Source organism: Rattus norvegicus, chromosome 8, assembly GCF_021556685.1.
Source record: "Rattus norvegicus strain SHRSP/BbbUtx chromosome 8, alternate assembly SHRSP_T2T, whole genome shotgun sequence".
Lineage (NCBI taxonomy): Eukaryota > Metazoa > Chordata > Mammalia > Rodentia > Muridae > Rattus > Rattus norvegicus.
Genome location: NC_141541.1, coordinates 16,861,676 through 16,875,041, shown reverse-complemented (window position 1 = coordinate 16,875,041; position 13,366 = coordinate 16,861,676). Strand labels below are relative to the sequence as shown.

The 13,366-nt window shown below is 41.3% G+C and overlaps 1 protein-coding gene across 9 annotated transcripts in view; it reads right to left on the bottom strand.

Moving 5' to 3' along the window:
• Nucleotides 1-1,105: 1,105 nt before the first annotated feature.
• The window catches only part of Mtmr2 (myotubularin related protein 2), a 50,667-nt gene continuing 38,406 nt past the window's right edge, over nucleotides 1,106-13,366 (bottom strand). For 8 of the 9 annotated variants that reach the window (XM_087561655.1, XM_087561660.1, XM_087561654.1 and 5 more), the window contains 7 exons: nucleotides 13,139-13,327; nucleotides 9,545-9,730; nucleotides 8,836-9,042; nucleotides 5,606-5,698; nucleotides 4,017-4,130; nucleotides 2,565-2,741; nucleotides 1,106-2,162 (listed from right to left, as the gene is read on the bottom strand). In XM_087561655.1, the coding sequence (XP_087417781.1) occupies nucleotides 2,001-2,162; nucleotides 2,565-2,741; nucleotides 4,017-4,130; nucleotides 5,606-5,698; nucleotides 8,836-9,042; nucleotides 9,545-9,730; nucleotides 13,139-13,327 (1,128 nt within the window). In that variant the 3' untranslated portion in view covers nucleotides 1,106-2,000. 9 annotated transcript variants of the gene reach the window in all.

Genomic DNA, 13,366 nt, shown 5'->3' with positions numbered 1-13,366 from the left:
GAAATTGTATATAAACTTTTACTTGTGTATGCAATTTTCTGATGAGCAGGTTTGCAGCAACAATGAACTGAAAACAGTGAGCCCATAGATCCCAGGAAGGTGAGGAACTGCTGTAGTGACATAGTAAATATTCCAACTACTGGGTTGACTCCTTATTTGGATTTCAGGACCTTAAACTGTATAACTGTCATTTGAATGATAATGGCTCTAACTCCTAATCAGAATAGTAATAGAAAGATACTGAATCCTACCTATCTCCAGCTGGAACCCAACTGTAGGCTTTGGGTTTTGATCGGCTTCAGTTTCTTGTTCATTCACTCATAGCAGAGCTCCTCTATACTCTGTACAAGATGCCAATATGGATCCCGTGCTGCGTAAGGAAGGAGAGCTTTCATGCGGGTGGTGGGGGTGGGGAGGGAGGCAGGCGGGGTTTTAAGTCTACCAGGAATGCAGTTGAGTCCCACAGAAAGCTCGTTTCGTGTGCACATTCCACAGAGGATTTCTTGGAGGTCACAGAAGATAGCTGAAGGTTTTGGATGGATGAGATAGATAGATAGATAGATCGATCGATCGATAGATAGATAGAGAGAGATAGATAGAGAGATAGAGAGATAGATAGAGAGATAGATAGATAGAGAGATAGATAGAGAGATAGATAGAGATTCCTTTAAGTCATACCAAGATGGTAAAAGGTTTCAATGAGGAAAACAGACTAGGGAGGAAAGTGAGCTACTACAGAAATGTTAATTGAATGCTGGGAACATAATAGCACCTCAAAAATTTTTATAGCTAATACACCAATCAAATTAGTTGGTACCAATTTTTGAGGATACTGGGTACTGCTGGGGTACAGCTTTTGCCTGGCAAGTGTGAGGCTCTAAGTTCAATAGCCACATAAAAAGATGCAGGGAAGAGATCCGTGTGCATATATGTGTGATGTACCAATTTCAGCATCATCATGGCTACAGTTCAACAATGAACGAGAACAGTGGTTTATACAGTCTGATTTAGATGTTAAAGCCGGGGGGGCTCAAATTGGACAGTTGCAGATTAACATTTTGGGGGTGGAGGTGGGGAAGACACTTTAGACTACTGTGGACAAGGGTAAAGTTTGAAGTCATTTAATTAAAAGACCAAGTGGTAAGAAGCTCGTTTGTTACAGTACATTACATATGGCTCTTATACAGAGTGAGACAGACACCAGGAGTCAACTGTTCACACCAGCACCCAACTCAGGCGAGCAGAGAAGCGAGGCTTTACTTGCTGGCACCGAGACTAACTCACATGCAGAGTGGTCTTTGATAAAATGTTCATGTGAAATTTAAATATAGCACTTAAGTTTTTAAAACTTGCCAATCAGCATTAAGATAAGTGGAGTAATGGTAAGGTTTTAAAGTGTCTGTGGTATTTGTGATCAACATACAAATGGAAATTGGCTGACGGGAAAGAATATTTTTGAATTCCTGGATGACAGTTACTTTGTCCCTTTACCCCCAAAGCAAATATATAAGGCATCGTTTCCTAACTGCTGTTGAAAATACGCTAATTACAATGTCAGCAGCAATTTCCAACTACTACTATGCTGTAACAATTTTAAGACACTGCTTTTTACTATATTAAATACCACAAAAAATGGGACAGTTGAGATCAAGGCTTGGTATGTATGCTCTCAGGTGCAAGAACAGCCTTGCTTTTCTCCCCACCTAGAGCTCTTAGCAGTGCTTTTAAGACAGCTTTAAATGAAAAGCTGGCTCCCAGGGTGAGCACAGGACTGCAGTACTTTAGTATTCTTTGGGGGACTTCAGATTAGTGTCATCTTTAATTACAAATGAGATCATCTTCATTGTCACTTGCACCGCTATGTTTCTAAACTCATCTAAGAGAGATTTGAAATAAATACAGCATCTGAAGGATTCTCCCACAGATGGGTTTAAAACACAGAAGGCTTTCTACGCATAAGGTGCTGTAATGTCAAGTTCCTGGCAACATGCCTAGTTCTTTCATACAACAGTTTGGACAGGAGTCACACACTGTGCGGGAGAGCTGGCTCTCTCTGAAGAGGAGGTTGAGCGGTTGGAAATTTCTCTCTGAAGTTCCTCTACTTTTCTTTGAAGCTCTGTTCTTTTGGCAAGAAGTTCTTTGTATCTGCTGTGGATAGGTTCCTGCAAGAGCAAACAGAATCACTGCAACAGGAATCCAGGCAAACTTGAGGTCTTAACCTTCCCTGAGCTTTGTGGTATTGCCTGTTTAAGCAGCCGGACAGCCCCACCTCAGGTTCTTAGTGGAATAAACTTGTGCTTTGTTGTCACCTCTGCTTGATCTTTCAGTGACTTCAGATGTCCCTGGAAGATGCTACTTTATACATATCATTTAGTTAAAACTCTTGAAGGACTATGGACCTGCAGTTTTTAGGCTTTTATAAAGTTATTTTCTTCTATATACTGAAAGACCACACCACACAGAAAGATGTGTGCAATTGGGAAAGTCTTGTAACTAAGGACAGAGTGGGAAATTTTGAGTGTGACAAACCTAGTGGGGTCATACTGTATATTGTAGATGTGTACCTGTGGTTTCATCCGGGGGTTCCACCTTATATAATAGCCCACCCAGAGCTCTAGGTGGCGCATGCTGGCTACTGGGTAAAGGACATGATTGGAGTAGCTCCCAAAAAGAGGATTAGTGAAGTCTTCCAGCTGGCTGTTTATATAGGACCACAGTGACACTGTCTTCTTAGGAAGATTCTGCAAGAGGGAAAGAGTGGTAAAGATCCCCTCCCACATCAGCCATTTAGACCTTAGGTGAGACCTGTGTAGGGTTGTGGATTGTAAAAATTAAAAATAGAGAATGCTGGAAATAGGATCAGGATTCATCCACATGGGTAGATCCAAACCTTAGCTTCAAGGCACCCTCTCCTGTTCTCCCCATACACATGGACCACACATTTTTCCATGGACAAAAGAAGCATGCTCCACATGATTAAGTCAGTATTATTTATAACAGCCAAAATAAAGAACAACCCAAAGGACCCCCAACTGATAGGACATACACAATGGAAGATTGACCATTAAGAGGAAGTGCGTGGTATGACATAAATGTTGGGTAGTAATGAAAGGAACTAGACGCAAAGGTCACGTTGTGAGTGATCCCATTTAAATGAACTAGTCAACGTTTATATGAATGACTCCATTTAAACAAAGTGTTCACAAGTGGCCATCCATAGTGAAACCTAGTACTGCCCAAACCTGGGAGAACACGGACTAGCAGTTGTAGGATAATTTCGGTGTGATGAAAAATGCTCTAAATTAAATGGTGATGGCCTACAATTCTGTGGTTATACCATTGTATTGTCACTTTAAAGGCAAATTTTTTATTTAAATTTTATGATTTAAGACTTTTAAATCAAGGGTAGTTTCTCAAAAAACGGACTAATTAGAATACTGCTGTGGTATTTGTGACTATAGCCCACAATATACTGAAAGCCTACCAATGCATAGAAATATATTCACTATCAAGTATAACACCTGCAAAGTAGGCTCTTGGAAGAATTTATCTCCCTGTGTTACAGAAACAAGTGAACTCAGATGTCAGTGAGTCTAATGCCTGACCCTGGTAGTAAGGCTTTTCAGTGTGAGTGCTCTCCCAGAATAACCTGCTTTCTGACAGCTTTCAGAATGACAGCTGACATGCATGAGGGTCTACCAATACCACTAGGAGTGACACCTTTACAGAGAGTGGTTCTTTTGTTTTGCTGTAGTAGCAGACTTGAACGCAGCGCTGACCCTGTATGTACTTCTCCAGCATCCTCTCTACACTTTCCTTCAAATTATTTTGAGATGATATGTGGTTTAATGGGCTGGCTTCAGACTGTGATCCCTCAACCTTAGCCTCTGGAATATCTGGGAATATAAGTGTGATCCGTTATCCCTAGTTTGAGTTGAAATAATCAGTCCTTATCCACCTTGTGAGATACAATATAACAAACACATACCAAGTGAGAGTCGGAGATCATACTTTACCTCTTTTCCCCTCTGCTGTTCACTGTTACAGAGGAATGTCCCAAATAGACAGCTGTACAAGTGGTCCAGGATGGTAATGAGAAAATACTCATTGAATTCAAATGCGGTAGGGAACTGCAAATTGAGCACCACAAACTTGAGACGTTTTTCACGCACATTTATCCTGAGTAGATCTTTTATTATAGTATTTAGACATTTAAAACTACCTAAGCTATCGTGGCATTATCTGTTTTCCTTCCCAAGGTAAAGTCTCTCTCATGCAGTAAGTATTGAATGGTTTTGTGTTTGCTCTGCCTTGACACTATAATTGCCAGCCACTGATTTCTGACATGTAACAGTTCTGATGAGTCTGGCATTCTTTTAGTTTTCGACATGTCTTATTTCTAAGAATTAAAACTATCAAATGTGCCCAGCAAAGGCCATCAGCATATACACAGGAGTACCAGCGGTAAACTACAGCTGTGCAGATAACTTACTAGTCAACCTACCTGTTCTTAAAGTTCACAACTGGTAGCATTGGTGCAACTCTGAGTTCACCCTCAGTGGGTAATTCAATTTTTGGAGCCATTTTTGGAGGGCTGTCAAAGGAATTAAGGACTTCCCAGAGGTAGTAAAGGTTTAATTGAACCCAATCCTATTAATATCACAAAACCATCCAAAACTTATTTGTAAGTAAATCTATTAATTATGAGCTTTGTGTAAAACATTCCACAATGACCTAGGAAATACTGCCTTCGTATTTTAGAGAAAGTCTCTGTTCAACCTAACTAAAAGCTATAGGGACATGTAGTTTACTGCTAAGCCTTCTTTAGATATGTGATTAACATATCTATGAGCTCCTTTCAACTTTTTGGGCCCCTTTCTTGATTTAGAATTATATCACATTTTTAAACATCATGTTCCCATCCTACCCAAACAACACCCGAATCAGTTCTAACTCGCAGGTCACACCTGGTGACCTGGTTATGGGCTGGATTTTACCAATCCAGACAGCTGGGCCGTACCTTACTTGTCTTACTGGCATGTCTCCAGGGACAGAAACTGCGCCTAAAAGCTTAACCCTACTTCTGGCTAAGCCATTTTCAGACCCTACAACTCCGTATCCTATCATGAACCTTGCTAGACTGAGTCATTTACACAACTATTTCAAACAAGTCTGCTGCCTAAAGGCGGCTAAAGGGTTTCTAATAGCTCCATGATTGACAGGACCTAAGTCACCCCTGCCTTACACTTTCTGCCCTAACACTTCTTCCTTTTAACATGGCTCAAAACAGTGCTTATTTTTGGCTGAAATTTGATGTAGTTTATTTGTTCATCTTCCTTAGCAAAGAAACAGAACTCTCAGTAAGCAAAGAACTTCATTTCAAAGGAGGAATACTTTTAATTTTTATCAGTGTCCTGTGCAAGATGCCACTAGAATCCAAGTGTTTATTAATTGTTTATTAATACTGCCCTAAAAAACAAGTTTTAATACCCAACAATTACAACAGCTATTATCTCTGGGATTCTATCTAAGAATCATAAGCCAGTCAGGACCACTCTGAGCTTAGAGATGTGTGGGCAGGGTGTTAGCAGATGACGTGTTTTACCTGTCTTGTCATCTGCCAGACACAGTCAATGAACTGAAGGAAAACAGGTGATCGGTCTGCATCAGCATGGTTCTTATCGCCATGGCCAACTCTCTGAAGCAAAGACAAAGAAGTGTCACATGTAGGATATTTCACTTCTTACATTGCTCTTTTCTCAAAGTATAATTTGGGCAGTACTTTTAATTTCTTCAGAACATCTTTTGAAAGTATTATAAAGTAAACAACTCTACTGAGCAGAGACATATCTTCACATATGCAAACTTAAGATGACTACTTTAATAAATGAAACCTAGATTCTAAAACAGAGAAAGTCGTTAAGAGCCCAGATTTTTGTCTTAAAGATTTCACTTCTCTGTGGTAAGACATTTCTTATGGTCAGTCACTGGACAAAGGGCACCTAACTATATAGCACGAGTCTCAAGAACTTTCAGAAGTACTTGGATCTGCTCTTCACAGAAATGGGTTCCCACCCATGCAAGTGGAAAATCACAAAGCAGGGATCCATTCAAGAAGTTGGGGTATACAACTTCTGGGGCAGCTTTCAGTGTAAAAAGATACTGTCATAGTCCTAAGATGTTATTTTGGTTCACACTGCCCAGTGTGCAGTATTGGTATTCCTGGTGCAAATGTGTCCTGCTGTCAGCTGTCAAACTGGGCAGTGGGGTGGACCACAGCAGACTGTCTTCCATCTCGCTAGATGCTCACCACTGAAGGAAGAATGTCCAGTGTTCTTAGACAAGTATCATTGTTAGCAAAGCAGGGAAAATTAATGTTATTAAATAAACACTTTAATTACTGTGATAAAACCGAGAAGGTACACATTTCATCTGCTATTATCCTGTGCATCAGGATGAAACAAAATAACATTTTTAGCGTTAAGTATGGATCGTAAGACTTGAGGATTTGAAGTTTTCCTTAAAGTGAAGTACAATGGACAGCATTTGTTGCTAATCAGATGAAGATTAGCGTTTTAGTACACATTTGCCTTATCTACTTCTCTGATACAACCACATGCCTATGCCTCTGATAACAGTGGAACAAAACAACAGACAGATCGAGAGGCTCTGTTTAACTGTGAGCTAGTATTTTCTGTGGAACAAAGGACAAAAAAATACCACCCCCCTGGATTTCACAACCTTTAAGACATTATATAAAGTAAATATCTGCTAAATTTTGACAGAGTTCAAAACATCCTTCAATTCTCCAAAAATGCTACTAAAGATACTGTCTACCTACATAGGAAAGGAAAAATTTCCTTTACATTCTTCATTAAGGAAGAATTTGTTTTAAAGAGTTTTCTGGTAAGTACATCATTGTGTAGAGAAAACTGGGAAATGTAAGCTATTGGGAGAGATGCCTACCGTGCCTAATGTTATGTGACAGTTCACATTCAAAAGAGCCAACCAATTTCAAGTGCCAGTTCCTTGGAGTTCCTTACAAATACTGTTAGTAAACCCTTCTAAAGACTAGGATTAAAGAGCATCCATGCAGACACCAAGACCCACATCCCTCAGTGACTTCTAGGCCTCTAATGTTCTGGCTTCTCCCTTAATTCAACTCTTGCCTTGTTCATCATCCATCCAATACCATGTAGAACAGAAGCCACTAACATCCCATTAATGAAGGGCACGAGCCCATGGCACAGTATGAGAAAGCAAAGGCGAAGAGCTTTCTCTTCAGGACATTACTGTTTTCCTAAATAACTGAGATAACTGTGGGCACCACACGTGTAGACAGCCTTAAGTAACTAACATAGGCACACAGCTGGGACAGGAGAAAAAGAGCAAGGATGTGCATCCTGAAAAGCTTATGGGTGATGTAGGGACACAGCTCTGGCCAAGTACTGACGAATAACAACGAATGTTTCCCTTTGTCTCCAAAAGGAAGCAGGATGCCTCATTCCATCACCACGAAGAGATCCCAGCAGGGAGTCTAAGGGGGACCATGGCCTCAGGAAAGGGTACGAGCGTGCTTCTGGACATGTTAGTGAATCTAAGTACTAATTTGGTAGGTACACCTTAGCTGGTTGAGGTATAAACTTTGGATTCATGGCTAAACAAAAACTTTAATCCAACTAACACTCTCAAGACTTAATTTTGAAATTTACTGTAAAATCTGAGCCTAGTCCCAGTGGCACAGACAGGAAGCTAAGGCTGGAGGTTCACAAGTAGAACTGTAAAGTAAATGTAGGGTCAGCCTTGGAAATTTGGCAAGACCCCCATGTCTCAACACTTTTTAAGTGGTAGAGTGCTTGTCTAGACTATGTATCACCAGTTTTATGTAATAAATTTTGAATAGTACAGGGCTCAAAATTTTATCATGTCCAAGTTTATGGAAAGCATAAATAGGAAACTATATTTTGGTCCAAAGGAGTTAAATTGTAGTTAAACTTATTTTATTTTTATGTGTATAAGTGTATCTGCACATGAAGACTGACACCCAAAGGCCAAGAGAGTCAGATCCTCTGGAGTGACAGGCACTTGGGAGCCAGACCTGAGGGCTTGGAAATGAAATGAAATCCTTACAAGAGCAAGTGTTCTTAACCATTAAGACCCCAGATTTTTTTTACATGATTACTTTAGTTCCAAATTACCTCAGGCATTGATCTATATTAGTAATACTTGTTTGTATAACTGAATTAGTATCTGTACCACTGTCATTCTTCTCACAAGCCCACAGGGAAAGCTAGCAGTATTGTATAGCCTCATTTAGAGGGACAGCACCATGACTATTAGTGACAGTTTAATTTCTAGGCAGGGATCACAGAAGAGACAAGGTCAGACAACTAACAAATGCCCCACACTCTAACACTTTACCAAATATAGTACTCTTATGACTTCACTTGCTGAGTAAATGGCCAAATTTATACCCTGCACGAGATACATGTAAAAATTAAAAATGGAGGCTCAGGGTGGCTCAGTGAGAAAAGTATTTGCCACAAGAACATAAGACCTGAGTTTGGTCCAAATGCCTAAATAAAAGTTAGGCCCAATATGCATGCTGTAATCCCAGCATGGAGACTGAAATGGCAGATCGCTTGGTTTGGCTGGCTAGCCGCCTACCCCAAATCTGGGGCCTCCCAAGGGTCAGTGAGGGATCATGTCTCTAAGTTAGAGTTAAAGTAGAAAGTAACTGGGGAAGAAAACTGACCACCTCTGAGGTACACACAAATGCACAAGCACACATGAGCACACAATGACCAAACCCAGTAAAATGAATTCTTTACTCACTAGTTGGAATCGATGTCCAAAGCTTAGCCACTCTTTCTCCACAAGGACTTCAAATCCTCGTATGGTTCGATAGTATCCATCCAGCATGAGCATGGCCAGGGACGTGAGCTGAGCTGTGCGATCCCACCCATCACTGCAGTGCACCACCACAGACGTCTTCCCAGACTCCACCTTGTCAGCAATCCGAAGAGCCCCCGCAAGAATGAGCTGGAAACGAGTTTTACAATGAAAGTTAAAAAAAAAAGTTAAGCACTTCTTAAAATAAACTAATACAGTTCTGTTAGATATATGACCTGCACAGATTAAGACTTCTGTCAGTCACAGGGAAAGAAGCATCAATCAACAATCAATACAAAGGAGGCAGGTGCCAAGGCTCATGCCTATAATCCCAAGAGTCTGAGGTTAAGGACTGCCTGGAACCTGTCTCAAAAACAGGCCAATAAATGAGGAACAGCATATTAAATGGACGGGAGTTGAGAACAGAGAAGACTGGAATTGGATACAAGGTGGGAAGACTCAGAAGTGAAAGGCACACTATCTGGAGGATGGGGAGAATGCAGATGGACGGGAAAGAGGAAACAAGCAGTAGCCATTGCAGACCTGAGTGTGCAGTCATTGCCTCCACTACCCAGCAAGTCCTTCCTACTACGTTCCCAAGAGCCAAGGTAGACAGGGATGGAGGCTTTGAGAGAGAGTAGCAAATACACACCTTGATGTGTTCCAGCCAGTGTGTAGATTCTAAGTTAGACAACCAGTGAGTTTCCTCAATGTTGGGGTACACAATCTCCTTAAGCTTCCGTAATGATTCTCTCATAACATGGATATTATGAATGTCCAGGAAAACGAGTTCTGCATTTTGATAAGCGTCTTCACTTTCATAACCTCCGCCCTTTGCCTAGAAAAGGGCACACATCACAGAAAGTCATAAGAGTGCATAACCATCTTTATCCATTACAAAGTTCTATCCTAAAGTGTACAGCATAAGAAGACCCCTGCTATACATAAGGAGACCCTGTGGGGAGCATGAGTAGCTCAGGCCACTTGGAATAAACACATGAGCCTCCCACTGTTTCTGACACAGAGCCGTGCTAAGCCTATGTGGCCAGCACATCAGCATTGTAAAGACGTCCCGTGCCTATCAATCCTATCTACAACCTAGCAAACATTTCCTTCAGATTTACTGAAATAATCAATTAAAATTCCATATAAATAATCCAACCTGCTCTTTACATCATTTCACATTTAATTAGAAGACAAAACTTCTTATAGCCATAATGATTTCCAAGTTAGTGTCCGGTTGCTGTGACAAAATTCTCAAGGAAGGATTCATCTGAGGAGGATAACTTCACTTCCAGTTCCAGTTTTACTGGCAGGTCCCACATTTCTGAAGTGGGATGCTCACCGTGGGAAAGAGCATGGCAGAAGAAAACCATTCTCCTGTGCCAGCCAGGGTGAGGAGAAGAGGAGGGCAGAGGGGGCGCTCCAAGCAGCTTGACCCCCAGCCCAGCGCCATGTTCTATACTCCACAACTTTCCAAAATCTAAAGTTTGACTCAAATGCATTAACCTACTGTCAAGTCAGAACTTTGATTTCTCAAAATGCCCTCATGGACACACTAGCCTTCTTTCCAGTTAAGTGACAAGATTAGCAGCAATCATAGTTTGCTTACACTATAAGCAGCTAATTCATTTTAAATTTTAAAAAGTATAAGAGAACCCCACTGACATTACTCTCTTCAAATGTACAAAAAAGAAAATATATGCTTTTCAAAACAAACTGTTGTAGGGAAAGACGAACTAATTTCCTCAAGTTAATATTACATTTTATGTTAAAAATTTTGTCTTTCGGGCTGGAGAGATGGCTCAGCGGTTAAGAGCACTGACTGTTCTTCCAGAGGTCCTGAGTTCAAATCCCAGCAACCACATGGTGGCTCACAACCATCTGTAATGGGATCTGTGTGTGTAATCGTATACAAAAAATAAATAAATCTTAAAAAAAAAATTTTGTCTTTCCTAACTCATACATAATCACGCTTTGTAGAGCCTTAGCAGAACAAATGAGCACACTAGAGCAACTACACTAACATGACCCTGACTATGGTGCCTCTGAATTCTACTCCAAACTAATTTTAGAAATGGGACAGATGTCTAATCTACAGAGTAATGTATATTCAAGATTGTCACAGAACTTAATGTCAAATGTCAGTAGTACTTGTTAATGACAACTTGTGAAGAGCGCAGACGGATGTGAGGGTTTTACATGGTATGCCACCCGTAGGCTGTGTGTGGTATACCTGCTCCCTGGCTGGTATCTGGAAGATTGCTGGAGGATGTTTACAATGGGAGGCTCACTAGGGGAAGCAGGTCTCTCACAATGCCTCTCAGGAACTGGCATGTGCTCACAGCAGCACTTACATTTCAGGATATAAAAAGTCACTAACAGCAACTCTCACACTCGGGTCAGAGAAACTTGCAAAGCAATTTGGTTGCAACAAATCCCAGAAGATGCGGAAGCCCAGCACAGAGACAGGAAACGCTAGGGTCCTCATCATGGCTGTAGTTACTTTATAAACCCACTACAGAAGCAGGATGGAAGTAATAAAGAACCCACAGCCACGACGAGCTGTGAACACACTAAGAGTTCGGTCTCCACTAAGTATTGTTTTTAAGTCGATTAGATGATAAACCAAAAAGCATGACAGTCATTTAAAACTGGCTGAACGACTAAGTCAAGATCCCAAGCATAGGGCAGTGTGGGGAAGACTGTCAAAAGCCCCAGGGTTGGCTGCCATCAGTGAATGGGAAGCAACAGTGCAATGGCTATAACGACCTCAACCCAAACTAGGCAAAGTGACTCGCATCCAAGGACCAGCAGCAGCCACAGAACAAACGGAACCTAAATCTGAATGAACCCCAGGTTCATCTCAGGTGTGAACCCCAGGTTCATCTCAGGTGTGAACCCCAGGTTCATCTCAGGTGTGAACCCCAGGTTCATCTCAGGTGTGAACCCCAGGTTCATCTCAGGTGTGAACCCCAGGTTCATCTCAGGTTTGGAGATAAAATAGAAACAATCCAACTATGATGTGGTCAGGTAACATGGAAGGAAAAGGCTGGACAGGCAAGAGGAGTCCAGAGATAAGACTCCCAAGCCACTGAACATGGTTTTCTGTGACACAAAGATGGTGTGGGGACTGCAGGGCAAACAGAGTGGTGCCTCCAATGGGATCCTGGCTGCAGGAGCAGTTACAACAGTAATGCACCTGGCTGTGAAAACGTCAACAGAGCACGTGTGTGGTGCTAAAGAATGGGGGTGGGGGTGCGGTCAAACACAAGATCATCAACACTTTGCCCTACCATAGTTGCTGCCTTCTAGTCCTTTTTCCTCAGACACAGCTAAATCTAACTCCTGCTTTTACTCAATGCACAGACTTTAGAGAGGAAAATCAGCACTTGCTGGAGAATTCATTTGACTTCTTGGCTATAAGGGTCATTCACATATCACATTCTATAAAATATCAAGAAGGATAACGTAAACAAAGAAGAGTGTTGGTGTTCAGTGGTGTAAAGAAAAAACCATGACGAAGTATGGGTGACACTTGTTTGACATTTGTGGTACAAATGTAGTTCAAATGATACATAGTTTTAGGAGTCTGCTTTGGAAAACTGCAACTTTTGGCATTCAAATTAATAAATACTCTTTGAAAGAATTCTGCGTTACAAATCTTTTCGGACGAACTTGGAGTTTTATCCTCAATAAAACCTATGTTTGACTGACAAGAAAGATGATAAAATAACCATGCTTTACAGGCTGTAAGGACTCTGGATGTCATGATCCTCCCTCGTCTCCCCTAAAAGAACACCTGGGACTCACACGGCCCTCTTGAAACCTATGCAGATGCAGAATGAGGAACATTCTCATAAGCTAAGAATAATCACTCAAGCGCCACTCACAGCAGGAGGACAAAAAGGTCAACGTACACTTCAGTTGTATTTCATTGATGTAATACAACTACACAGGTTTGGAAGTAAAAGCAAAATTTAATGATGCTAGAGGTTCTGGGGTGTGTTAAAGCATTTTGTCATTTGCTTAGCTAACCCCATTAACTAATTTTTCTTTAATACAGATGAAATAGTCTTTGAAAGGCTTAAAAATGAACTTAAGCACTCATCAACTCAGCACAATGTGATGCCCATCACTACCTCCTTAGGTCTGACCACTTCTTTACAAGGCTACTATACAGACAAGTTCAGCTGCCTTGAGTAACACGAGACTAGTGACAACTAATTACTAAAGAAAACCTCACCTTATTGGCAACAGCATTGACACTTGGCCGAGCATCAAATATAAATATTTTGTGAGACTGGGCATTGGAGTCCATGATGGCCTGAAGATACTTCTCATCCTCTTTGCTGCGCTTCCCACTCACTCCAACCATGGGCTGGCTGCAGCGGGTGACTGTGGCCTGACTTTCAGGATGAATCCATGATAAAACCTGAAAGAGAGGACATGGTCACATATACCTACTGTGTCC